At 42.2% G+C, this 26,928-nt stretch overlaps 1 protein-coding gene across 3 annotated transcripts in view; it reads right to left on the bottom strand.

Moving 5' to 3' along the window:
* Positions 1–4,114: 4,114 nt before the first annotated feature.
* Positions 4,115–26,928, bottom strand: part of LOC128875488 (acid sphingomyelinase-like phosphodiesterase 3a) — a 65,960-nt gene continuing 43,146 nt past the window's right edge. For all 3 annotated transcript variants that reach the window (XM_054121119.1, XM_054121120.1, XM_054121118.1), the window contains 5 exons: positions 26,008–26,207; positions 11,174–11,354; positions 8,137–8,246; positions 7,836–8,011; positions 4,115–6,597 (listed from right to left, as the gene is read on the bottom strand). In XM_054121119.1, the coding sequence (XP_053977094.1) occupies positions 6,348–6,597; positions 7,836–8,011; positions 8,137–8,246; positions 11,174–11,354; positions 26,008–26,207 (917 nt within the window). In that variant the 3' untranslated portion in view covers positions 4,115–6,347. The remainder of the gene's footprint in view (positions 6,598–7,835; positions 8,012–8,136; positions 8,247–11,173; positions 11,355–26,007; positions 26,208–26,928) is intronic.

Here is a 26,928-nt window from a genome sequence, read left to right on the forward strand (position 1 = left end):
GCTTACTTTAAAGGGGATGATGGCTACTAGAGTCTCAAATTATCATGTAATCTTTTATGGAACCAATTTGGGGAATTTTCGATACCCTCTTGTACAATACTGTCATGATGCCTTTCGATATACTTTTAATGATCAGTGGCCACACTTTTTGGATTTCGGTACATCTATGATAGCTTCAATTATTGATGCAGTTTGTGGAACATCCTTTAACGAGGTCTTAATTGATCAGGCTAACTGGTGTCTTTATAGAGTCATTTGTAGCTACAATTTTCTGGGCCAGACAATTAATCACAGGTAATAATACCTCCTTGTTTCAGCTCACCTAATCCCCATTCATATCCTCAGCGTCTACGGTAAAAGAACCGTTATTAATTCTCAATAAATATTAAAATATTAAACGATTGTTCCTGTGGTTTTTTTTATTTCGCACAGTGCTGTATAAAAATCATCATTCTTTCATTTGCAGAGAGGATCCGACGGATCGCGTGACGAACGCAAGACACTTTATATCGAACGGAATGCCGTCCATTATCGTTAATCCTCGTTTGAATTGCAAGGAGCGCCAGCGAAAAGTCGAATGAGAACGGAACGTCGAAAGTGCCCCGCGAGTATGCGAACCGTGAATTAGGCCAGTGATGAAATTCTCTCCCCGTGAGAACGGGCCAGGAGTCCAAAGTTTCAGTCAGGTCGGCTTTACGTTGCACACGTGAGAGGTCCGCTGGCTTTTAGGTTCAGTAGTGGAATATGTCAATTGCCAATTTCATAGTGGCTGTTGAAACGTAATTCAACAGACAGTATGTAGAGCGACTGTCGGATGGGGAGAGCTAGCCTTGAGGACATGTGACGAAATTTATGCTACGAGAATGATAGCGATGTAATTTTTGGGAACTTTAACAGAAAATCCTTTGTATATATTTCTTGAAAATTCAGTGATAATTTGAGCAAGACTTTAGTGGTATTACTAAACGGGAGCTGATGTATTCTCAACTCCTAACGTGAAAAGTATGATAACGATGATGTGTCGAGGTATCAAAAGATTGACCAATCTGATTTTAGAGATGATAGCAGGCCAACCTGACATTTTAGCGACTGCGATCCTGCTGAAAATTGCCTTCAGAGCTAACGTGACGGTTCCAACGGATCTCCTACTATTGAAGGTCTCCAATTGTGCCAAATCCTCCCTCATCGAGAGTCCTCTTCATTCTAAGAAACACGATCTGCCTATCCTCCTGATTTTACCATCTGTTACTTTTCCATCTCAGCCCCCTTCCTGTCACGAAGAACGACTTCCTAAAAACCCTTTAAACTCCAATCTCCGACCCGTCGTCGGAATATTTTCTTTCGGTTCATTTTCGCTCTCAGACCCTGTCCCACGTCGTCCACGTCACAGTTGCTCACCGATGAAATTCCAGGACGAAACAGTGTAGCATGGAAACGAACTTCGATCGGCTCGATTCGTCGATTTGAGTCACGTGCTCTCATCTTCCGAGCACTTAAGCAAATCTCGATCGGATTCCTCGCGTTTCGCGGAGCCCGATAGCGCGACGTCAGATGAGCAGCTCGTGAATTTTACATATAGCGAGGGGGCGGGATATAGTCGGCTCAAAGTCGAGTCTTTGTCAATAGGAATTTTATTACCGCGTCGCGTATCGGTGTCTACGAACCGAGAGAATCCCCCTCGAAGCACGTAAAATCCGCGCTCGGCAGAAGTACCGTGGGCGCTGTTGCACGGCGTGCAATTAGCGATGGGATCGAGCACCTTTGAAGTAGTGGTCTCGAGTCCTTTGTACGAACTACGAGCGATAGTCCCTCTACTTTCGAGTAGAATCAAACACAAATGGGATTGATTCGTGCCCTTCATCAGAGCTTCGGTAGAAGGAAGTACTTTCGTATAGAAATGGGAACGACGGAGAATTAATGGCACGAGTATCAGTTTGTGAATTATGTTCGATCTCTTTGTTCATTATTGATTACATGAACCATTAACTACAGTTTTTTCGAGGGAACAGTAGCTACGCCCGCTGAGAAAGATGCCCCGCGTGGTGCGTAAGACAGATGCGCAGGGGACTAAAGGGGTTTACGGTAGGTACATGTACCATGGCTCTGGGTATTAAAGAGAAAGTTATTCCGAATGGAGCGTCCTTCGATCATTAACAAAGATATACAACAAACGTATCTCTATTAACTGCAACCGAAAGTCGAAGGATTAATATTAAATACATATGAAATATAATATTTAAAATTTTAATATTCAATAAATGTGTGCCACCAAATTCCTTTTTAATACGATCGTGATAACTTAATTTAAACAATACTATAAATAATCAAATAAAAACTAACTCCTGGGACGAAGAATATATACCTACCTAACTTGCCTCTAATTTCCACCCTTAATCGATACTAGGATAGTATAATGAAATGGAAACCGATTCCCTCCGATACTCGATTCTAATTTATACGCTGGTATCGGAAACATCGATTCGGTATTGCTTCCATCGTTACTGGCGAGTACGCGCGAGCCCGAGACATTCAGGAAATCTTCGTTTCCTCGAGTAAAGGCTAGAGTCTCTCTCTTTACGTTGGCGAAATTCTCGCATTTTCCGCTAAATGTCCGTTTCGTGTTAATGAACGACTTATCTTCATATTTGCTGTCACCGCGCCGAGGCCGGCCGGAGCTCGTTTACGGAAGTTGGCTAGCTGCTAACTATAGCAACTACGGAATTAATTGAGACCCCGCCGGTCTATCTTGTTATCCGAGTAAATGCCGGATTCTGGTAACTGCTCATCGGTGTCTGAAAACGAGCCGCGACGAGCGGCCTTGTCTAATTAGAAACGCATGAAGGTAATGGCGAAAGGAAGGGCGAGAACGTAGCCACGACCATTTTTCTCGTAATAGACGGAAGGTATTACGCGCCACGGTTAATTTGAAAAAATGAACAAGGACAGGGGGGTACAGTCGCCAGAGGCGGACATATTATTCCAATAATGGTTGACGAATGAAACCAACGCGGAGGAATTTATATATTTATATTCATAGGTTAGTCTGTAGAAGGGATGCAAACATTTTTTTCACAGCTTCTATTGGAAATTCTTTACGTTTCAATTCTTTTTCCATATAATGCTTTAGTGCCTTTTTTGAACACAAAATTAATAAGATTGTCTATTTTTCACCCGACATGGGGAAGAATAATACAATGTAAATTAATTTGTATATAAATTCTTTTAGAATTTACAAGAAAAATCATGTTTAACATCTTAGTAAACACTGTCCGTGATTTTAACGAATACAAATTATATAAAAATGTATAAATATAGGAAAAGCGATTAATACTTACGGAAAAGGTGGACAGAAGCATCGCAGGAGGATGAGATCTCATTTGATAGATTCAATTGATCTACAAATGATCGGCGAGTAAATGATACTCGTATTATTCATTGATAAATATTGATTTAATAATGTGTGAAGCTTTTTCCGGCGTAAACACAATTACGCAAACCAAAAATGATATATGCCTCTACAAATACAATTATACAATTATTTCATTACCTCGTAGATGCGTTTGTGAGGTTTAGAATTATTCTGAATTTTACTCTACCTTCGAGTTTTTCATGTAAAAATTCGTTCTGCATCGCGATTGCTTTTATGTTATTTTCGACACATTTATGAGTTAATTTAATCATCTCTCACGAGTAAAGGGTTTGAAATATTTAACTGAAAACGACAAATGCTGGATGCAACACCAGATGGAACACTTTTGGGATATGAAAAATCCATTAGTTTGCGAAATTGTAACAATAATCGAATAAAGTTCGCGAACGAATGAAAAATGGGACGATATTTCTTCAAAATAGAGGGAATCATAGATATGTATTGCAAAGGATTAGAAAGAAAATAAATGAGAAATACGGACACGGTAAAGTCGAGCGATAAAATGTTGTGCAACCAATTTTTCGTACGCCCCAGAGCAACAAATGTTCAACTTACTAAAAAATAGGGTCATCTATTCTAAATGTGAATTCGAACGGTTGATCACTCACTCTACACCCATTCGGGAGGAACCAAGGCAGGAACAACTGTTGACGTGTGACAGGATCAAATAAAGTCTCCACAAGGTACAAATCCATGATTCCTTTATTAAGAAATATTGTATTGTTCCGACAATCGCAAAATCTTGGTACGAATATCATGGCCCTTTAAGCTATTACGCATCGACGCATACGCCTCGGAGTCGACGACTTCAGCGTCCGTAAAGACGGACCGAAGTCGCGCGACGTCGCCGAACAAGTGTTAGCGACTTTTCGTGGGATCGATTCATTCATTCTCGCGTCGCTGTTATTATATTCTCTCGTGTCAGAACACCGTACACCAAACGTTTAAGAGAAGTAAGTACAACATCAATGATTTTTATTTTTTTTTTTTTTATTTTTGCAAAACGATTCCGGTCCGAGGACCCTCGGTCATCCTCTGGTCTCACGGTCGCGCCAGGGCCGTGCTTAGATATTTTGGCGCTCGGGGCAACAATGGAACACGGCCCCCTTCCTCCATTCCCATTTTAGTACATGGAATGTTTCATTTCAATCGGTTTTATAAAATTTCTATGACAGTGTACGATAGAGTAGCAAATTCTGAGAATAAAAGTGTTAAGGTATAACTATCCTAAGATCGATATTTACCGAGATACAGTGGACCGTCGTTAAGCGTCGCGGAGTCAGGAGCGCACGGCGACTCTTACTGACTGGAGGGTGAATTAAAAGAGTAGCTCGGAAACTAAATGAGTTTTGGGATAGACATACTCTGATAGTTTTATGCTCAGAATTCGCTACTGCATCTAATCCTGTCATAAAACTTTAGTAATTCTGTAAAAATAGAGAAGTTGAATAGTGCGAAATTAATAAACGAAAATTAAGTTCCACATGATATCACATAGATTACGTATGAGATTACATCGTATCTCCATGTTGTGTTATCTTCACTTACTCCACTATGATTTTTAAGCACTCAAATAATAAATAAAATCCGTTAATTTAATTTTTATTACTTTTAATATGCGACGAGGTCCAGGGACACGTGCTCTTGCTGCTCCTGCCTCGTCACGGCACCGACAGTAGCGGCGGTAACCTTCGACCCAGTCCGTTGAGCTGTCCGCCGCCACCTGAACGCCGATTGCGCTCGCGATCGTGAAATTTCGCGGCAGCGCTGTCGCGAGATCGCCGTGATCGCCAAGTCCCGCTTCCCACGTGACGCTCGAACCCCAATCGTGCGACTCGACGGGGAAAAGACATAGTTCAGGCATGTCCACGAATTGCGCCACTCGGGTAGCTCGCTCCCCTTCCACGCGCAGTTGCGGAAAAGCGTAGAACTTAAGTAAGTCCCGTTTCTGCTGGACATTTCGCACGTGAAACGAAATACTACACGCTAATTTTTACAGGAGGCTTTCGCATCGTGCAACGCAGCACCGACTGCCTTCGTGGTACAGCAATGTCTCGGGCAGGGTTGCCACATGTTGACAAGTACGAGGTGAGACTATTCTGTTCCTGAGGGACTGAGGGCCTACATGTGTGTATGCTTCAGTGTACGTATGTATATATATAAAGACCTAGCTAGGGTCGTAGAATCCTTTGCCACTCAGGTACAGAATTCTAAATAAAAGAAGATACGAAGGGTGAGCTTATTTTTGGACGCTGCTGTTAATAGCACAGGCCCGATACGAGACATGGCAAATTCAAATACATAATCACATACATCGACACATAGCGTATACTCACAGTGAAGAACTTGAAATAAGACGGTTTTATAAAAAGGTAAGCAGGACACGAATTGTCCTAATCGTAGAACCGCCCACCGATAGCAGGACACGTGGCAACCCTGGTCTCGGCTACAGACAAACTTCGTCCCCCGGATCCGCGATCGGGAGCCATCCACTGTCCACGGGCAATCCTGCTCTCCAGAACCCGTCGTGTCCCATTCGGTACCCTTTCTAGCGTCCAGCTTCCCCATCGGTTGCACCGCATAATTCTCCACCCACGCTTCGCGTATCGATAATCGCCCCGATTCCCGATCGTGTCGCCTTCGTTGCCGTACCATGTCAACGTGATAGAGTGGGGGGAGGTTGCCCAAGCTCGGGGAGCTCGGACATGCCTGACAGACATAAAGACGGACACAGAAGCAAAACGGATCGCTGTGAGCATCGATTTTCTCTCTCTCTTTCTCTCTCTCTCTCTCGTTCCCCGATCTAACCCCTCGCGGCGGATATCAACCGATCTTCCGAGGATCGCGCGCGGGTAGGAGCTGCGTTCCGCTCGCTCGCGTCGCAGCTGTCTTCCGTAGCAACCGTCGGCGTCGCAACCTACCGATTTCTGAGCAGTTCCGCGGCGATCAGGACGAGCAGGTGCAGGTAGAGGTACAGCGGCGTCGTCGAGGACGCCACGGACGCCAACGGATAAGCGTACGACGAGAAGCACTCGTTGTAGGACTCGGGATTCAACCTGGTGACCGTGCAGTAGTGATGAAGGGCGCAGGCTCCGTTCAGGGGGCCCCCGCATCCCCAGACCTGGCCGACCTCCCGCGACAGCGACACCGTGTTGGCGGCGTAGTACCTGCGAGGAACCGCGGAAAGATAATCAGTCGTGGCTACCCCTGGGCAGACGCCAGTCGCGCGGAAGCGTATCGGGACAGCCATTAGCATCGTAATGGCGCGATTGCGTTGAAAAGGGTAGACAGTTATCAGCGCCGACCGGCTTGGAATTATCATGCCCAGGTAATTACTCGAGAAATATGGAAATTATTAATCCCCGGCGCTGCCAGGGCCAGGGTGGGGAGCAGGAGGGGGGTGTGGCTGTCTCACGCAATCGCCGCATCGGATCATGTAAATGCGGTCGCACGGTGCCGGGCACTTTGCCACCCTGCAGGGGGTACAGGTGCGACGTTGCAGGCGTAACTTTGTCACGAGCAATTTGCGTCGGTCGTCCGTTAGCGAGCTACGGGGTCAGGGATCTTTCAAGGTTCTTCGCGCGTGGGTCTACCGCTTGTTGTGCCAGGTCCTCCCGTAGGTAATGCGATTATGCAGGGGCGGTGTATGGTAATCTCTGCGCGCAATTATCTCCCGATCTAACGAGGGAGGTGATTGAAACCTTCCTTTTCCTTTCCACGTACACCACGGACGGAGAATCGTACTGGGATTTAGATTTATTTTCGATAGGGGGAAGGTTTTCGGATGGAGTGGAGAATTTAGAGACACTTTTGGTGATTTGTTCGGGTTTGAAGCTTATTCAACCGTTTCAGTGGTTGACAGATGTGGAATCATAAAATTTCAATTTAAATTAAAAGTGTACATACAGTCACTTCCATAAGTATTCGTACCCTCGACGTTACTTTCTGACCCCCTAATAAATGCGTGAAGTTTAATCATGTACATATCCATAACGAAACATTTGTTTGGGAATATTATGCTCACCATTTTTAATTTAGACAAATGTGTTCAATAGAGATAGAGGGTACGCATAGGTATGGGACTGACTGTATATACAAAAGCGCCCCAGTATAAACGTTACGAAAGTACCACCCCTCGTATTTTAACCCACTAGTCTGAATCTAAAATCCGTACGAAAGAAACCAGCGAACACTCCACACGTGGTTAAGCGTAGAACGGTCGTGTTCCAATTTTTCACGTCGCAACCTGCTCCAAACCAGAAGTCAAATACAGATGATCGATGATCCCCGTCCCCGATACGATCGTGGTCACGCCCGCGCCCTCTCCGTTCCTCGTTCCACGACCCCCGTCCTACTCAACGGGACTGGTGTAAATTTGTCAATACACGTGTAATCCCTTACGTACCTGACGAAAGCGTTATCATTCGACTGCGTCAATCGTTCGGCCAAGTCGTGAAGAGTATTCGGCGTTATTTCCTGAAGCTCGTAGTAGTCGAGCATGGAGTACTCGGCTATCCAGTTTGCCTTCCCATTTTTATTCGCTTCCGGCAGATCCAGGTAGTACTGCGTATAATCGAGGACCTGAATACGACAGAACCAGGGTGATCGTATATATTCACGCGCTCTTTCAATCGGGACGTCGCATAAATAGACGGTCACAGACGGACGGACGTTATGGACGCCAGTAGAGGCAGTGTTCGACCTACCTGGCCGGTACTAGTTTCGAACTTGTACAGTCTCACACCGGGATTGTTGGGCCCTCCAGGCGTGCTGGGCGATATACTGGGCGCCATCATTATCCAAGACACCGGTTGACCTGGCGGCACGAATAACGTTTACACGATCACAATCGATTCTACGAATTCCTATTATCTGCGCGAGTCTAATCGTAAGACAGTGGTTGGCAGACTCTCGCGTAGGAAATCGTGGGTTGTTCGTGGTTTTTGACGGGATATCGTGAAGTTGAATTTGTTTGCGGAAGGACGTACGTTAAGGAACTTGACCTTTAGCACTCGAGGCCTTTCTTTCTGGTATCTACCAGCAACTCGAGATGCATTCTGTTCACAGTATATGTATCTAGCAAATATTCTAAAGATGTTATATTAAAAAAAAAGATAATTGAGTCTCTAAGGCGTTTTACCCATTTTTCATGAATGCATTCTTACAAGTGCGTACTTTCACTCAGTTCCGTTCTAATGCTATATGTATCGGTCGTAAAAATAGTAGGCGGTTTTTAATGCGCATCAAACACGTACCGTGACCAATAAGGGAGCTTGTAAAACGAAAGGAATGTATTCCGCCGCCGAACGGCACACGCGGGGAATTTATTGATTATCGTTCTTGGCTTTTGCCGTTTTCCGAAGGAGTACGTGGAAAAATATGAGTCGATCGTGCGGAACTCTATGCTCTCGCGAAACATCGTGAAATTTATCATCGACCGTTTATTGTCGCTATCCCATGTTAAACACTAACAAATTTTACGCGAAGTCGCATGGAATTGGTGATACATTTTGGTTCACATTAAAATACCTATTTATCGTAACGATTCGATCTCTTTTTCAAGTTTACGATTATTCTAATCGAAATAATGTTAATATTCGGTTGTGCGATATTACGATGGTCGTTTTCAGCCTCTGATAGATTCAATCTCTCGACGAATATATTTCTACAAATGGAAGCAACGTTTTCCATAACACGTACGAGTGTGCGAGATGATTCCTGAAAGTGGGACGAGTTATAGCTACGTTCTAAGTGAAAATAAAAAAAAAAATTGGTAGCGGTGAAATATTGCGTGGTTTAATGAAATCTATCCTCCTCTGACAACCCATATTTCACAAACGCAGCAGTGCACCGGCAAAATCCAATTGCAATTTTCCCTTAATACGATTTTTTTTTTTTTTTTTTACGTAAATCAATTCCTTTCACCATCTCGCGTAAATGTAAGTATTCGGATGAAAATATCGAATACGTGTTATCCTATAATTTCGGTTTACTTTTACACGTAGAAACGATTGCTTTGGTTTCTGTAATTTTAATCGATCTGCCAGGCAAAAGGTAAAACTTGCTCGTAGCTCGTTTAAAAATATTTATGAATATTATCCTCAAAATGAAAAACTTCTTTCTTAACCGTTTCCTGTTTAATGTAATCGACACCGAATAATAGTGAAATTTATGTTATTGCATCCTTATTAGATGCTGTGTACACGAATAGCGCTCATTATTCGAGTCAGATTACTCCACAGATGGGAGACAAATCTGTCAGGTAAATTCTAGAATTTGTATTGTGCCAAATGTTCGCTGCAAATGATACTACTGGTAGCCCCATGACTTAATAAAATTTCGCGCACAGCGTAACCAAATAATAAACCATAGCGAACGTTCGAAGTAGTTTGGATATCTTCCAATCTGGTTTCCCGTTATGGCGTTACGGAAGCATTGCTCTTGGCGACGTTCTCCTAATGCGGGACACTTCCTTGCGCTCGTTCTAACGTTATTGTAACGTATCTGCGCATTAAAATTCCTCGATGAATATCAACGAGAGATATTCGTGATACTAAACTTTTGATTTATGATAATTTGATTCGGATTAGATTTTAAAATAGCATTTTAACTGCACATTGGTTCTGGATACGCTCTATTTTCTAGGATATCATCTGACGCGGTAAATTGGGTGATAAATATTACATAATTTGCGTAACGAAAACGACGAGTAAATGGAAAATATATAGAATCTAAGTAACTATTATTGTAAATTTTTATTTGACCATGAAAATAAAGCGATCGAACGTCTGAAAATTTGCAAATTAAAATATAGCATTCAAGCATTGATATTTTCCAGAGGATCCTCACTGCAAGGTCCCGTAATTACTAATTTCAGATGACACCAATTCTCCTCACACAACAAAGTGCTCTACAAAAGTTTGCTTTACCCACGTTTAAAGATACGCGAGTAATTGCCTACCCCGTAGTTAATGCATTTTATAGATTTTGCCGTCACACATAACAGCGATAACGTTTTACAATAGAACCGAGCCACGCGGTTTTCTGCGTTCCTTTGTATCCGAAATAGGGCACGTTTGTACTCAGCCAATACTCCCCGTATCGCTAAAAAGCCTGGAATAACGACTACGTTTCAATCTGCCAATGGCAAACTTGCAACCAAACAAAGCAGTCCGCGCAAAATGGGTCGCCAAGTACCGCGAAACGATTATTCACAAGTTTCCACAAACGTTTATTGATCCAACCCAAGAACTATCCTGTTTAGGTACTTTGTTGAGGTTACTTTTTGACTTTACAGAGAAACCATCCCTTATATCCACTCATCTCGTTTCGCTTGTACTCGTACAACCCTTAAGGCGTCACAGAACGTTTCATAATGAAAAATAACCCTTTTCCGGAGAAAGAAAAATTTCAATCTCACCAATAAACAGATATAAAAGTTAAATTTTATAATGCAATACAACGAAATATCATTGACTCTGCAATAATGTCGAGTAACTTTTAAAGTTGTAATTATTTCCGTATATAAAGATCTGCGGACCTTTTTCCAAGGATGAATGAACGTACGAGCAAAATTACTAATTTGAATAGCTTACAGTAACTTAATAAAAAAAAAAAAAAATTATTCCAGAGCCCAGGAGACACTTATTCTGCGAGAGAATCCCAGAGTGTAAAAGGCTAAGAGAGCAGAAACGCATCGATTGGCCGTGTTTGGTTACAAGAAGGGAAGTGATCGTGAAGTACCTGTGTCGCCGTAAACCACACGGTAAGTATCAGAGTGCCAGTGACCGAAGAACTGCCCTCGAATGATGTCCGCGTTGGAACTGACCAGGCGAAGGTACTTGGCGTTGTGCGTCTCGCTGAGGACTAAGGCGCCGCTCTCGCGTTCGTCGACTCCTGGTGGCGTGTGACCCACGATGTAGACCTGCAACAAACGCGTGGAGAGTCTTTTAACCTGACGCTGCGAGCTCTTGAAAAGTGGAGAAAAAAACATGTGTCCCCTATGGAAGGTGTCAACACTTTACCTACAGCCCTATTTGAGCGGAAATGGCAGCTATTTAGGGGGGTAGGCTGTCAGGAGTATAGGGGATTGTTCACAAAAGCTTGCTGCGTTTGAATGAAACTCAGAAGGAGAACTTTCTGTGTCAGTAGGTGCAGCAAAGACTTGGAATTTATAGATTTGAATTCTTTCTGACTGCACTAGTTGACTGTTCGATTCTGAATTTTTGTTAACACTTTGCACTCGAGGCCTTTCTTTCTGGTATCTACCAGCAACTCGAGATGCTTTCTTAGCATTCTAATGCCACGAATGCTAAACTTAGATCAACTTCGAAGATGTAGCCCTGATATGTGATCGCAAACTAATCTTAAACATGAAAGTCAGGTCACTTTTACCTCACCAACAATCATTTCATTGACACTTCGAGTTCCAAGGAAATTAAACCCAAACGACCGTTGTCGCTGAATGATGTACTACGTCAAACCTAATGGTCACCTCTCGAGCGCAATGGGTTAATCCTAACTGGTGAGCCCACTTAACCGGTTACTATCGTTCCATACGTGGTGTATACTTCCATCAGATCAATCATAGATACGTTGATAGAACTGCAGTACGGTGAGCTGAATTATGTGGCGCTATAGATTTGTTAAGACACGTGATATGTTACGCAGAGTGATTCTAGGAACTGGGACAAGCTGTAGCTCCAGCTTAAGCGAGGACAGTTTTGCTTGGGTTAAAGCCTCTATTATCTTATGGTGCTATTTGTGCCCTAGGTGTATCGTTGAACTTTAATTTTTAATAGGACTGTGTCATTTTCTTAACGTAAGTCTATTATGTCATAGATCACTCTGTTTTCCTTCGTTTATTGTCTACCTATAGTTTGGGCTAGTTACCAGTCGACATTTCAGTGTCCCACTGTCTTCAATACTTATTATTTTTATGACTTCGGTATAATTTCTCTCGAAACTTTGCAAATCTCGGCACCTTTGGTGATAGTTGATGACTATCATAGATCCGCTGTTAGCCTATCTTCGTTTAAAGTGGGGCTATAGTCTAGACCAGTTGGTAGTCATAGCTTCACTGCAAAGTCTCAGGTAAGTATACAAATCTCAGCACTCCCATGCACTGGATTATTCGTTGCTATGACCGAATGTCGTCTTCGAGATGATACAACAGTCGATATAATTATAAATTTCATCTGTCAGCTACCCCTAGCGCCCAATAAATTATACAATGAAACGTGCATAGTCGCGAAACAAACGCCATAGTTCAGCGTTTCTGGACGGCAAACGATGCAGTTACAACGCTGATGAAACGGTGGAACACACCTCGAAGAGGAGGCCGCCTACGCCCGAAAGTCTCGAACAGTGCGCACTGCGTAAACTCGAGTTGCGAAATCCTCGGGGACCACGGTGAAAGGGCATTAGAGATTCATGAAAATCGTATCAAGCTTATTTGGCTCTGTACAGTAGGGGCAGATATTGTGCAAACAGTTAATCTGAAAATGCACGCAGAACCCTCTCTGTCGCGATGACGAAAGCGTCCAGAGGGAACATGAAATTCCCATCAGGATGCTAAGTGCTGTTATGTAAGAGTCGCCTGGTTTTCCGAATTTTGGTCGTCATCGAATGTCAACTTTGACGTTTGCCACGATGGAAAGTGCGGTGTGCATCATCCAGAATTCGATTCGGGATGTTGGTAGTATCCTTGATAGAAAGTCATATTACTGAAAAGTGCATCTAATTTAAGGATGATTAGAAGGATTTGAAGGATGATTTACATCCCCACTCGAAATTCTCTTTTATTTCTATACCTTTGTTAGAAAAACTAACTAGGTACTCTATTTAGGTATTAGAGAGACCAGGAAGTAATGTCGTTTCTTTTACATTACATTCAAACTTCTTCTTCTTCAAACAAATAAATTTATAACAACTTTTTATTTTTAATCATATACATAATCGCCCTTGTTATCAACAACCTTTCGCTAAAAATCAATTAGTACACAATCCAACTATTCGGAAAACGTTCTACATGGGTTAGTCACGTGTGTCTTGATTACGCAGACACGTCGAGCAGCGCGAATTGAGATGTAAAACCCGAGTAGCGTCTATTATAACGTTGAACTGTCTCGTTAGCATGCGTAGACGGAACAACGTAACCCTTATCCAAGCCGCGACATTGATTCAGAATGCGAGTCTCCGGTACAAGGAGGCACGTGGCAGTTAATCGGGCACGTTTGCGAAATTAGACGCAACTCTTGGTGATCTTGCTCTACACGGCTCGACTCGTGCCGGCTGGTTGCGTTTCATTCAAGGATAAGGACGCGAAGGGATGATGGATCCAATAGTGACAAAACATGCAGTCAAATCGGAGGAATAATTAATTCCACATCAAGAATGAAGTTAAATATCCATTAATAATTTATTTTTATAATCGCTAACTGCTTCGTTAACTACTTTGCGTTATTCTCCATATAAAAATGAATCGATATTAATAAATAAATTACACTGTTTTATCGAGTACTTCGGAAGCACTTACGAAACTCTCGATAGCCAGCGAAATTTTCAGTAGGCAATGAAACGGATGTAGCACGACACTCGGAAAATGTCCGAGAGGGAGCGAAGACGAGCAAGGTTAACTGCGTGAAAAGTAAAATCGACGGGAAGAGTAACGGAAGAGGGACAAAAGGAGAAGAGCGAAATAGAGACAGTTAAGTGCCGCGGGAGAAGAGACAACAAAGGATGACGTTTCCATGCAAAAATAAAGAAGAACTGGAGGCAGCGAGAACGGGCTGGAGGAGTCGGAAAGAATCAAGGAATAAAGAAGGAAAAGGTACACGGGAACTGTGCTGCAAAAGAAAAAGCGTCCCCGCTGGAGAGAAGAAAGGGAATGAAGGCGGGAGAGGGGGGGGGCGGGGGCGGACGGGGAGGGGAAGGGGGGGAGAGCGTTATCGGACGGATAAAGAAAAGCTCGTTAAGCTGATAAGAGAAAAACGGGGGAAAAAGTTCTTTTCCATTCACACGGAGATTCTTTCTGAACGAATTGCGCCGCTGGGAAAAAGTGGGTTTCTTTAAACGGCGAATATCGTCGATCGGGCACCGGGGAGCGAAAGTTTGTCCGCCAAAAGAGATAGGTGTTACGCAGTTCGGTTCCACCCGATATTGTGGACACGTTGTTCATTCCTATCGCGTGGCACTTCGTCGACCGCAGAAGTTTTACGCGTTTTCATATACCTTGGCACGCGGATATAGCGGTGCCTCGCTATATGCAAAGTTTCGTTCCGGTTGTATGCGAAAAAGCGTGTACCCACATTCGGCTCGAGCGACCTCGCACAGTGGGAACAAATAACACGAACTTCAAAGAAAGCGGATCATTGGAAGAACTGATTTTATTTTAATTAATTTATCTTGCTGATTTGGTGTTTTATTATATTCTGTACGCGTTTTATTTAATATTATTTTTTTCGCAACAGGAGTGGACTTCGTTAAATAAAATTAATTTTCGATTTTTTATATCGAAGCAAACTTTACTTTACATTAGACAATCTTTATACTAATTTGAAATACTTATATATCCCTGGAACAATACTAAATACACATAATGTTCGGCGATATCGTTCCAACGTGTCGAATTACACATTCGTTCGCACTATTCTTAAGAACGAAACCATGCCGCTTCCTTTCTCGGTTTCGCGCGTATATTGCACCTTTAAAGGACTTCCTCCCCGCTCGAATATATTGGTCCCGTTCGCCTCGAATCGTGACGCTTATATGTTAGAAGAAGCCCGAAAGAATCTGGTTTGCAGCATGAAATTGAACTATTTCGAGCGCAATACGAAGAATCAATACGCGTGCACCGAACCCTCGCGGCTTCTCTGACGTTTCGCGGAGGTAAAGACGTGCTATTCAACGTCATATCGTGCAACGAAAAAGCACAATTTTCGTACGAGGCATGCGATGTCTGTTGAACGGTATCGAGAAATTAATTTCACCGATTTCTCAACTTTTTGTTCCAAAAGAATGTTTAATTTTCACCCGCCCGCGTTACAACAGACAAAATTTCACCGACTGCCGAACGAATTTTACACAGTGAAAACGAATAGAATTCACAACTTTCTCCTCTTCTTAATCATCCTGTTAGTTAGGTTCTTGTGATATTATACCTGTGAAGTAGATATTGTGTCACTGGGAAACATTTGTTTATATTTTTAGTTCAACAAAGTACTTTTTCTAGAGGACAATCCTTCTCGGTAAACAGAGAAAATATTAATTTCAGATATAAAAATTCGTTTCCAAATTCAGTTCCAAAAAATACACACGAAACACCAAATATGTACTAAATAATACCTTGATCTTTCACTGGGACGAGGATTCGATTAAATCCTTCTGATCAGTGATACTATAAAAAATATAATTGTATGCTATCGAAAAATGTATCGAATCATTTTTCCAATTTTCGTCGATGAAATTGTCGATCAGCGCTGACGCCGAGGAAAGGGTAAATTCCTATTGCCCGCGAAACGCCGATAAATATCGGCTGAAAAGTTTTCAGGTCCGGATTTTAAACGTTGAGAAGCGTAAACAAAGTTCGTGTGCGTAATAAAGGTACGCCCGGTTTTATCGCAAGTTATTTTCGAAATATCGGCTAAAGTGTTGGTTGCCCTTATTGCAGCCCGTAAAAACTAAGTTGGAACATCCCGGCGAACTAAATTAATTCTGCGTTACTTAAACTTGTGATCCCCGTTGTAACGGTGTTCATAACAATCTCCATAAAACCGTTTTAACGAGCGCGAAGTGACGGAAATCGTGTTCTATAGATTCGACGAGTATTCTCGGCGGTGTTATTGCCTGCCGAGCAAAAATCGCTACCAGGGGCAAACAAATTTCTCGTTTAAGCGGAACATCGTCCAGAAATATTTGATCGCATATCGAATACCTTGGTTACAACGTGTCTAAACTCAATCTCTTAGGCTTACGTCAGAGCTTTCATGAACCGTAAAATTGCTTCGGCGAGCACAAACCAGCGGGGGCACTAAAACTTGGAATTTCCGAGGTACGCTATAGCGTAAGGTTCCTGGAAACAACATGCAGATACGAAAATCGACCTACATGTTGGCTGTTTCGAAACTATACGGTTACTGACTCGATAGGGGCGATGGAATTGCCAAAGAGAAATGAAAATTATTAATGAGTCAGAAACCCAATCGTTCGTCAGATAGTGAATTTATTACCGAGTTTATACAGGGCGTTTCGATTCTTTGGGACAGGGATGGTTTCAAGTTCTGTAACAATTAAACTTTTTATATTAAATTTAGCTACAAAGGAGAAGTTTTTGTTATACACAGTTTGATAGCTCATTGGCTCATGAGCTTCCGAGTCAACCTTCGAAATAAACAATATGAATTTATTATATATAACGATAAGAAAAGGGGTTGGAAATATCCCTTGCAAGTTAAAGTGAAGAGCATGAACCATACCTAATATTAAATATACGCGTAATTCGATCATATAATTGTTAATACAAGGAGAAAATTAACTGAACTTAATAGAGAGAGAAATAATTTTCTGAATGTTAGTACGAGGAACACACATATACTACAGGCCCACACAGACGTTGTGGATGCGGACTGGCGAATAACACATCTATTGTTCAAATAGTTGAACAGTGAAAACAAATAGTAGAAAATTTGTTTCAAATTTAAAATTACACCGTACTCCGGTCCTCGATTGACAAAGCAGGATGTAACTCTGTTTGAGCAGCTGTTCGAATGTCATCTCTAGCTGATTGAAAAAATAATCTGTTTCGGTCACATGTCCAACTGTGGTTTACTTTCAAGTATTTTTCGCGTATCGTGATTCTAGATTTCAAATGACAAACGGGACAACCGAGTGAATGAAAATGTTCAATAAACGTCGGACGTTCGTTTAGATACCTACCCAAATTTATTGAGAATATAAAATTAAGTTTAAATTAAATTTAGACTTCCAGCTGACATTTGACGTGATATTTTAATTAATAAAAAAAAAAGAAACTCTAGTTAAAACCTTCATTGGACTACATCCAATGGAAAATAAGAATAACTAAAAATACAAAGGTCGTAATCAGTTTCTTTGTTTCCTTTCAATAAAAATTCCGTTGGACCTTTTTACTCGAAACATTACTCTTCCAATACTAGAACAGTTAAAACTGGTTATCCAAGCACTTCCAATCCATCCTCCCAACCAAAAACTCCTATTCAACGCCAGGAAAAGGGTAAAGAAAAGATGGCCGAATTTAATTCCCCTCGACCGTCGAGCGCCACGAGTCGACAGAAACGCAAGGGGCACGCCCGGAATTATATAAATTTTTTTTTTTCCTCGAGCGCGTCGGTTGAATAGCTGGACACGAGCGTGGAACGTTGATTTCGGATCAAAAGTGCCAGATCAGACAAAAAAATCAACGCCGGTGTTCGCTGCAGACCGTGGATCAATCGGGCCACGCAACAATGGTGTCGTTGATTGGTCAGTTTCGAAGCTGACGCGACTAAAACGGCGCGTAATTTGCGATCGTATTATGGGATTCCGGGATCGATCGATCTCCGGGGTCTCCCTGTCCGCGGGATTCTTCGCCGGTGAACGAGCAACGGCTCCGTGACAAGGGGGCAGCGGAAGGATTATATCTGTCCGGAGCAAATCGGATTTCTATCTTTTGTTACGGCGTGGGCGCGCACGAACCAGCCAGAATTTCGGAAAATTCGACTGAGAATATCTGGAGGAGATGCCGCGGCGAGTGGTATTTCACAGAGGTTTGAAAAAGATTTATCGCTCTCACCGACAGGAAGGTTAGAAAACTGACGCGTGGCTGATTCACTTGTCAATTACGGTTCTTAATCCCCCCAACCATCCCCCTCGCCACTACTGTCCAGTTTCGTTCATCTTCCAACGGAGATTGACGCGTGTTTGCGTCGTTTCCGCAGACAGAGCTCAGGGGGATGAATGATGGGTGCAACATTTGTGACGCGAAATCGATAAGTTAGATACGGAGCTCCTCGATTGTAGTGGAACCATTATTTTAATTGAAACACGGAGCATTTCGGGTAAATGAATCTTTCGTATAGTTTAGCGAGTTAGAAGCAGTAACAGACGTTTTCAGAAAAAAAGAAACTTTTATTGGTAACGTGATTTAAATGTCTTCATCCTCGATAACAACCTGCCCACGCCTATTTCAATTTGCCCCAACTTGTCTTACTCTACCTCTACAACGTCCATGACCTAACACAGTACTCCGCCCGGTCGAAAGTAAATTTCGTAACACCCCTTCTCTAATAAATCATAAACCTAAAGTAACCCTTGCCAAATTCCCATCAACTCAGCCAACAATAACCTCCGCGAAGCCATGTTTCAGCCCGATAGATCGATCCACAAGGGAATATATTCCTTCCTGGGCGGGACGAGTTGTTTTTGTCACGTTACGGTGAATTTTGATGACGGATTTCACGGCTGATTCACGGGTTTTCGTGTAACCGTGTGACACGTTCGCTTTCACGGGCGGACACTCTCGCGCGTCGACGACGACGATGTCAAAGAAGACGTGCGAGAATATGGGTTTGCCACACGGAGAAGGCTGGATGGAAGGGCAGGTATGTGTTATACGCGATCAAGATCAATAGGATCGGCGTGCAACGGTTTAGCTATCCGGATCTTCGCAGCGTGTATGGAATTCAAAGTCCTTCCATAATTTATCACCGGTCGTAGCATCCAGCCAGCTGAAGGATTCGCTCGTTCTAAACGCCGCGGGCCGTAATCGATAACCGATATCTCGAAGGCGCGTTATCCGACACCGATATCGTCGAAATCGCGGCGACGGCGATGGTTACCCCGTCGTATTCGCAATGCCAAGAACCGAGGGGGAGGGGCGGGATAGTAATTGACCGTTGGAATAAATTTCGCGAACAATTCCCATTCCGTCGATGCGCGAGCTCATTGTTAGCAATAACGTTCAGTGCATATTTGTGCGGACCAGGGATTCCCAAACTAGGTCTGCGTTTGGTGTTTCGCTGGTAATGCTGAGAGCTCAGTCGGTGAAGCAGATGTTCCTACGGGTAATGCAGATCACCGCATCGATAAAGCGGACAACTCTGCTGGTAATTCAGTACGCTGTGTTTATAAATTCGCGTAGGTATACATACATTAATAGCAAGAAGACCTTTGGATCGAGTTTCTAACTAAATCAAATATAATTAAAAGCGTATACACTACACTTCTCCAACTGTCCCGTTCTCTTTCCCAATGCGTGATTTTTCTTCAAAAACCCACACAGAATTTATCTAAATATCTTTAGCATCGGAATGCTGAAACTTCGGATGGTAGTACCAGCTCTAAACTTGAGTTACAGCGACTAAAAAAAATACGGATCCCTTATTTTTGGCCGCCACGGAAACCTGCGAAGACCACGAAGCCTGGTATTTCTTTCAACGGGCGCGACCATATGAAATAGACGTTTGTTCCGGATGAATCGATCCCGCAGAGGGACCCGAGACCCCGTTTACTGGAGCGGAGAGTAAATCTTTGGGGTGGTTCGTTCGATCGACGTAACACATTGTCCGGGTATCTATCAGTTTCCGCGAAATCATTACGACGTACTACTGGAAATGCCTTTCACGGAACAATTAAACGCCCGAGGTTTAATTCGAATCTCGTCGCGACGAGCAAAGTAATTGAAACGGGTCGCGTTGAAAGATGCCGTCACGAAAGCTGCGATAAAAACCTTTCCGTGAGATTGTCGTCAATTTATGTTGACTACACTATAGACTTCAACATCGATATTTTTATCAAGTAGTATATATTTTTTTCAGAGTCAAATTTCGTTGATATACCGGGTTCACGAATGAAAAAGATTCTTCGTGTAATAATGAATCGAAAGTGCAGAATGAATTTTTACCATACTGGGCTTTGTTCACGGGGCACGAGCACTTTAGGTTGTTACATTAATAATGTATCTATACACAAAATGCAATATTTCTGATTATGAATTAGTACTTTTAAACATAACGCATAGAATGCCCAGTTTTATCAAGTGGTTGGCGTGCCCCAAACATTTTCGATCGCGACTTTCTCGCAGTCGAAGCCTCCTACAATGAAATGTTATTCTAAGTTTTAGCTTCGCTTTTTAACGTAGAATCACATGTATCTTGTCACACGTGTCTGCACACCTCGCGTAAATTCGCAAAAGATTTGCCCCATAGCCTACAGTTTCTTCTACTCGTACGTAATTCAAAAGACGTCAGACATCCGAATATAATATTGGATTTACAATTGGAGCGTATTTTATCTGCGGACAGATGTGACTGGGAAGCAATACGCTGTGAGACGAATTTCCATTCGACCGAATTTTTTGTTGGAATTGGTTCAGGGCTGCCAATAACCGCGAAACGGACTAGTCCATAATTTTACATTCTTGAGGTCGTTGCTGACAGGAAAATATGACCTATCAGCAAAGGAGGGTTATGAAAGCTGCACACCGGGGTGGCGTGGATCTCTATAAAATTTCCATTTTTCCAGTTTCTGAAAATAAAATGTTTGACACAATCCACAGCCCGCAATCTCGTACAATGTATGCTGAAAGTTCGAAATCACCAGATTCAAGTTTCCAGATGCTCCGATAGCAGAGAATTTGATACTTTTACCGTATATAAAGTCTTTAAATATTTAAATTCTTCGGGGCTCCTATATTTATAATAGACGTTTTAAAGATAACGACACGGATTATTATTCAACTCAGAGACTGATTCGTTTCCCGTAACGTAACGAAACAATTTTTGATTTTTATAACAGTTGTATTTTTCATGAATCTCGGGACAAAAAAAAACGCTAACAACGAAACTTTACTTTCTACTTTTACGTTTCGTTTCCACAGAGGTACCTCATATCCGTTCCAAACTATTTCAATTTGGCTATCAGAAGTAAAAAAAAAAGAAAGTACGAGAACCACTGTTACAGGGCGTCGACGAAGTTCTTTCGTACCGCACAGTACATAATATAAAAGGAAACTTACACGCCTGTGTTCCATACTTTCAGCAAAAGTAACTTGCAATGCTATAGCTCCCCCATTCTCCCCCACGTAGGAGCACAATCTTCCAATATCACGCAACGCCTCGAATTGTTAGCGATAAATTGATCGAAGGTATTTCTATACGAGCTACAGTTGTGCCCCCACCTTCTCCAAACCCCCTTTTAAACTCTATTCGTTTTTAAAGTTTCACGCGAGCCTAAGTACTCGAGCTTATTGGCCCGTGCCAGTTTTTGTACTGTTTTCCGTAACTTATAAGCGTAGATATTAAATATCGATCTTAGTCTTTATATACGGTGTGTTCGAGAAGAAGTACATCCTTGGAAAGTACAGTTCGATGAATACGATAACTTCCTGAAGTCTAGAGCTTAATAAAATTCTGAACACATCGGAGCAGGTATTAAATATACATTAGGAAGGTTATTGGACTGGACTGGGGTGAATACTTCCTGTTTCTCAGAGTGTCTGATTTTGAGACTTCGATCGTGTTCTGTACTGGGTTATACTTGTACTTTTGTTGCATTATGAATTCGTTAATTTATTAGCAGTATTTGAATTCAGTAGATATTTATAAACACGTTGGAAAATTATTTTAGTGTAAATTCACTGGAGAACATTTAATAACGAAATAAATGAATTTGCAACTTCATACAGATATACAGTTAGTACAACAGAGCACAATACACACACTAGTAAAGAATAGTATCAAATAAAATATTACAGGCGTGCACAGCTGCCGTAGGTCCACAGTCGCTATCTCCACCGTTTACATTGGACCTAAGGTCCCAACCCATAGGCTCCACCGATTACCACTGCATAATCTCTCACGCTACCTCGCAGGTCGATTCATCCCCTAGGAAAACAAGCCGTCTCTCATCCCAGCAGTAAATTCCCCATAATATCCCAGCTCTCATTGCGAAATCTTAACCTACCAATTTAACCTCCACCCTCGAACGGGATCGTTTCCTCTCGGAACGCTTCAAGTACACACGCGTCAGGAGAGGCGGGCGCTATTATCGAGCCGTCGAACAATATCGAATATTAATATTTCCTCGGTAACTTCGTGCCCGGCGCGGAGAAAGGGTATTCAACGGTTACTCTCAGACCGTGAAGTTCCGCGACGGGATGAAGGGGAGACGGAAGTTCTGTTATTGACTGATAGCCTGTCGTTCTGGTAACGATGTCGCCGTGTAAAATAATTTATCGCGACGCAAAACCAAAAGCGAAGGAAACGAAGCGGTGTTGGCATTGATACCGCCCTCGCATCCAAGGATTTTCATTCGTTCGCCACCCGCCCCCTATAACATTGACGTTTAGCCGATAAAGTTTCCGCGCTGGAACGCCGACGGATAGCCTCGTTGACTCAGATTTCGCAGGCTCGTTTTACGAGCGCTTCCGTATACGAGCTTGGCTTGATCCTTTTAATTATCGAACTCGCCTCTGAGCGAAGGTGGGGCGAAGGACGAGGGGATGCCAAGAACCGTTCTGCAAGTTAAATATACTCAACGGCTCAGTTACGCTCCCGCCTCTGGAACATTTGCACCCTTTATCAGCGCGCGACGTATCCACGGGCTCCTTTGTGCGATACGACGCGCCCAGAATCCTCCGACGAAGGAGAACGCGAACAGGAAGACGAAAATAATATCGTTTCGTGCCGTTTCCGCGGCAGCCTACCCCCCCTCCCCCCCTTGTTTGTCTGCTGGAATTTAACGAACGCATCTCGATCGCGATATAACGGTTAATAAACGAGAGCGAACACCATGCAGTCTGAGAGCCTCGACATTGTAGTTAACGAATAATCATTCTTATATAATCTTATATGTTCTTATGTAATCGTTGCTCAATATACAGTCAATCCCATAAATTTTCATATCCTCTATGTTTACTGAAGAAGTATGACTAAATTAAATAATACTTTTCATATTACCGAATGAATTTTTCATTATAGATATGTATACGATTACGTTTTAACATGTATATATTTATACAAATATACACTTGGAACACATCAAACCTACCATTTAATTCAATAAATTTCTTCAATAGACATAGAAGGTTCGAATATTTATGGGACTGACTGTAACCAAAAGAAATTTAACTTTCGCAACACAATTTATAAAAATAAACTCACACGGGTAATTTGAAAATTAAATATATCACACCGAATTTCTCTTTTTATCATCTGCGATGCGGCGATGGTAAAAATATGCCACCCAGTTTGGAGAAATTTCGGTGAATTTTTAATCTCGAAAAACGCGTGTGCGAGAATATTCTTGATTGCATCAGCTACCCCTCGGGAGTAAAACTTTTACCCCGCGGTCTCGATTCGTCAAAAAACAAGGATATTTTATTCCATCGACACTCTTTATTATTTCGTGTCAAATTTTTCTCATCGCAACTGCAGTGTCCAATACTACCTCCCTACTGTTTTAGGTCCTGTGGGATGTGGTGGATGGAAAGGGGTGCATCGAAGACGCGGCAATTAGAAGTTCGCGGTTGCCACTAAGTTTTGGTAGCTGGTCAGGAAACGCCCACGTCCCAGGAGGAAAATCTCACGAAGGACCATTGATTCGCTACTGTGTTTTTACGTAAAATGGAAACCGGCATTCGACGTTCCGCAGAATTAGACGCGGCAGTGGCACGAACGAGGGGAAGTTTGTTTTAAAAATGGAACGTACGGATAAAGGTAGGGCCGGAACGAATGCAAACATTTTAGTCGAACGTGAAAGCAAACCGGATTTTGCGTGAACATGTTGCAGATCTTCGTCGAAGAGTATTTACATAGATGCAGCGAAATGCACGCGTACTTCAGTTACTCTAGATCCGCGGGAACGCTGACACGTTGACATAAAGTGACTTGCAATAATCCTGGGAACTCGAAAAATGTTAGAGCGAGAGGAAGTATGTGACAAATTACAGTTGTATTCCAGTTTGACTGATTCATTTATGCTACACTGTCTACCTATTCACTTCGTAACTATTCGCTTCGTACTTATTAATTTCACTGAATTGTAAGCATTCCAGAGACGAAGGTGAGTAGAATGCAAAGACGAGATATTAGTAATAAATTTGTATTGCACTTTGTTACTCTTCATTTTTCCAGATTTATTTATTCGCGTTTGATTGCATCGCTTTCCAGTTTTCCGTCTTTGAGATGCAAACAAGTGTGTCACAGGGAGAAAGATAAAACTGTGCTGTAAACCTGCTAAAACTTGAGCCATTCTAGGCCACCGGACCCATAAACCTAGGAGATCTAGTTTCTCAGTGACTGAAGTTTAGGGCCGGTAAACAGATGCCTCGAGACGTGCGTTTTCTTCCAAGATGTGTTGGAAATATAATTATTCTACCACATATTCATCTCGTGTGTATAAAATGTATAAGTTAGAATAATCATATCTTTCATTTTTATATGTAATATAAGATTATGGAAGGAATATGTAATAGTAAATAGAGGTAATTCCATTCTTTTTAATCAAGTTGATTGAAAATATTTACCAGAAATTTATCTTTACATCAAATTTATGTTTTATATCATGACCTGAGGCACAGAAGTGTTAGGTATATGTTAGAACAAACATTATCCGAATAAGGGTCCTTCGTTTGACCCCTGAAAGGTCGTGGTCGTAGACGTCGAAGAAGCAATATCGAAGAAAATGTGTTCCGAGATATTGGCGACAATCCTACACAGGGTTCGGGAGTGCTTAGCTTTTGCAATAAATTTTAACTTCTCTCATACCTTCTTGAACCCTGCGTACAGTCATAAATACATACTGTACAAGCTTCATAACCACTGAAGGTTTTATTGAGGGAACCATACCTTCTGTTGCCAAACGACACTTATAAATAATAAGGGATAGTACATTATAGATTTTTCTCATTTTTCTTCTAGCTTGCCAAAGGACTGATGTAAAGGGTGAGACACTTATTATCCTCAACTTAAATTAAATAACATTCTACATAAAATTAAATAAAAAGAAACTTCTCTCGAGGTGGTAGATTTCAAAATTGTCCCAATTTGATACCGTAACAATAGAGCCAGAGCAGATTCTCACAGAGATCGAATACTTGCAATATTCAGTGTTAGTATTTTGAAACGTGGTAAAAGTAACAACGCAATCCCTTGGGATTGTCTCAAGTACCTTAGCAACTTATTCAATTTTATTCAGTTACAAATATTGTTTCCACTTCATACTCAGTCACGGCTATAAGAGCCCTCGTTATCCAGAACAATTCCGATGAACTCGAAACAAAAGAATTTTCTCGGAAAACCGTCAGGCTGCCGTCTAACTTACAAGTGGCCGAAAAATAAACATAACCGATCCACGAGCGCAAAAGTTTTCAATTCACCCTGCGAGGGATAATCTACCAACTGTTGAAGATAAGCGTGCAAGGTGCTGCGAGCCGAAGCTGGATACAATTCTCCAGGCATAGCAGCTCGTAAAAATAATAAAAGCGACGGAAGCAAACAATGCGCGGCAACGGGCACGCTTCGGGAGTTAATATTACTGAATTCCGGCGGAATCGTGCTTACCGTTTCCTTCTTCCTCCGCGCACTGTCGAGGGTCGACTCGAACCATTTCCATTGATCGAAAGGATCTGGCGTCCCATCGGTCGCGATGCTATCTGTGCGTTGCTCCAGATTACGGTTGTAAGGTGTGTTCAGCCACAAATTTGTGTTGAGGAAGATGATTCGATACTTTTCCGATCTCTGCTCTATCGTGTAATATCCGGCTGAAACAAGTGTTCGAAATCGTCAAGTGAGTTCCTAGCATGCTCCGCTTCGCGTCTCTTCCACCGTAATTTTCCGCCTTCAACGGCGCCGCTTGCTATTATTAGCTTCTTACGGAAACGACTGGGAGCAAAGTCTGGCGTTATCCGAACGAAATTCTTTTTAACCTCCTCGGGGATTGCTACCGAAATTTCGGATTTTAATGAGATCTCGCGCGAATGCAGAACGCATTGGGGCGCGTAATAGCGTGCAGGGAACAGTTTTCGTTGGCTGTCTTAATTGACCTCGAAGGGATGAAATCTTTAAGTGCTTGGGGTTTTCGTTTCTTAAGAAAAATTTATAGGGGGCTGTGAATAGACAATTTTTTCAGCTTTTTGTGTTCTGCTAATCTCTTGGAAAAACGTTTGTTCGAGATATGTCTCAAAATGTTTATAAAAGTTAGTAATTGTAGCGATAGTGAGGCTGACCGTAATGTTTCAATTGTATGGTAAACACTGCAGAGGATATTTATTTTAAAAGAATATTACCGTATAGAAGTTACTCGATGGCTTCAATCATTTCCAAGTTTTAATACTAAGTGAAATGTATTTAGAATCACCGTTAGATTGTGTCCTTAAAAACAGTGGAAGTATTTAGGTGTTTCTTTATAAAGAATCGTCTACGTGAAGGAAAATCTACACTTTTCAATGTTTAACACAGAAATCGCGCTGCTTCACGGAAAAG

The sequence above is a fragment of the Hylaeus volcanicus genome, chromosome 4 (genome assembly GCF_026283585.1).
Source record: "Hylaeus volcanicus isolate JK05 chromosome 4, UHH_iyHylVolc1.0_haploid, whole genome shotgun sequence".
Taxonomy (NCBI): Eukaryota; Metazoa; Arthropoda; class Insecta; order Hymenoptera; family Colletidae; genus Hylaeus; species Hylaeus volcanicus.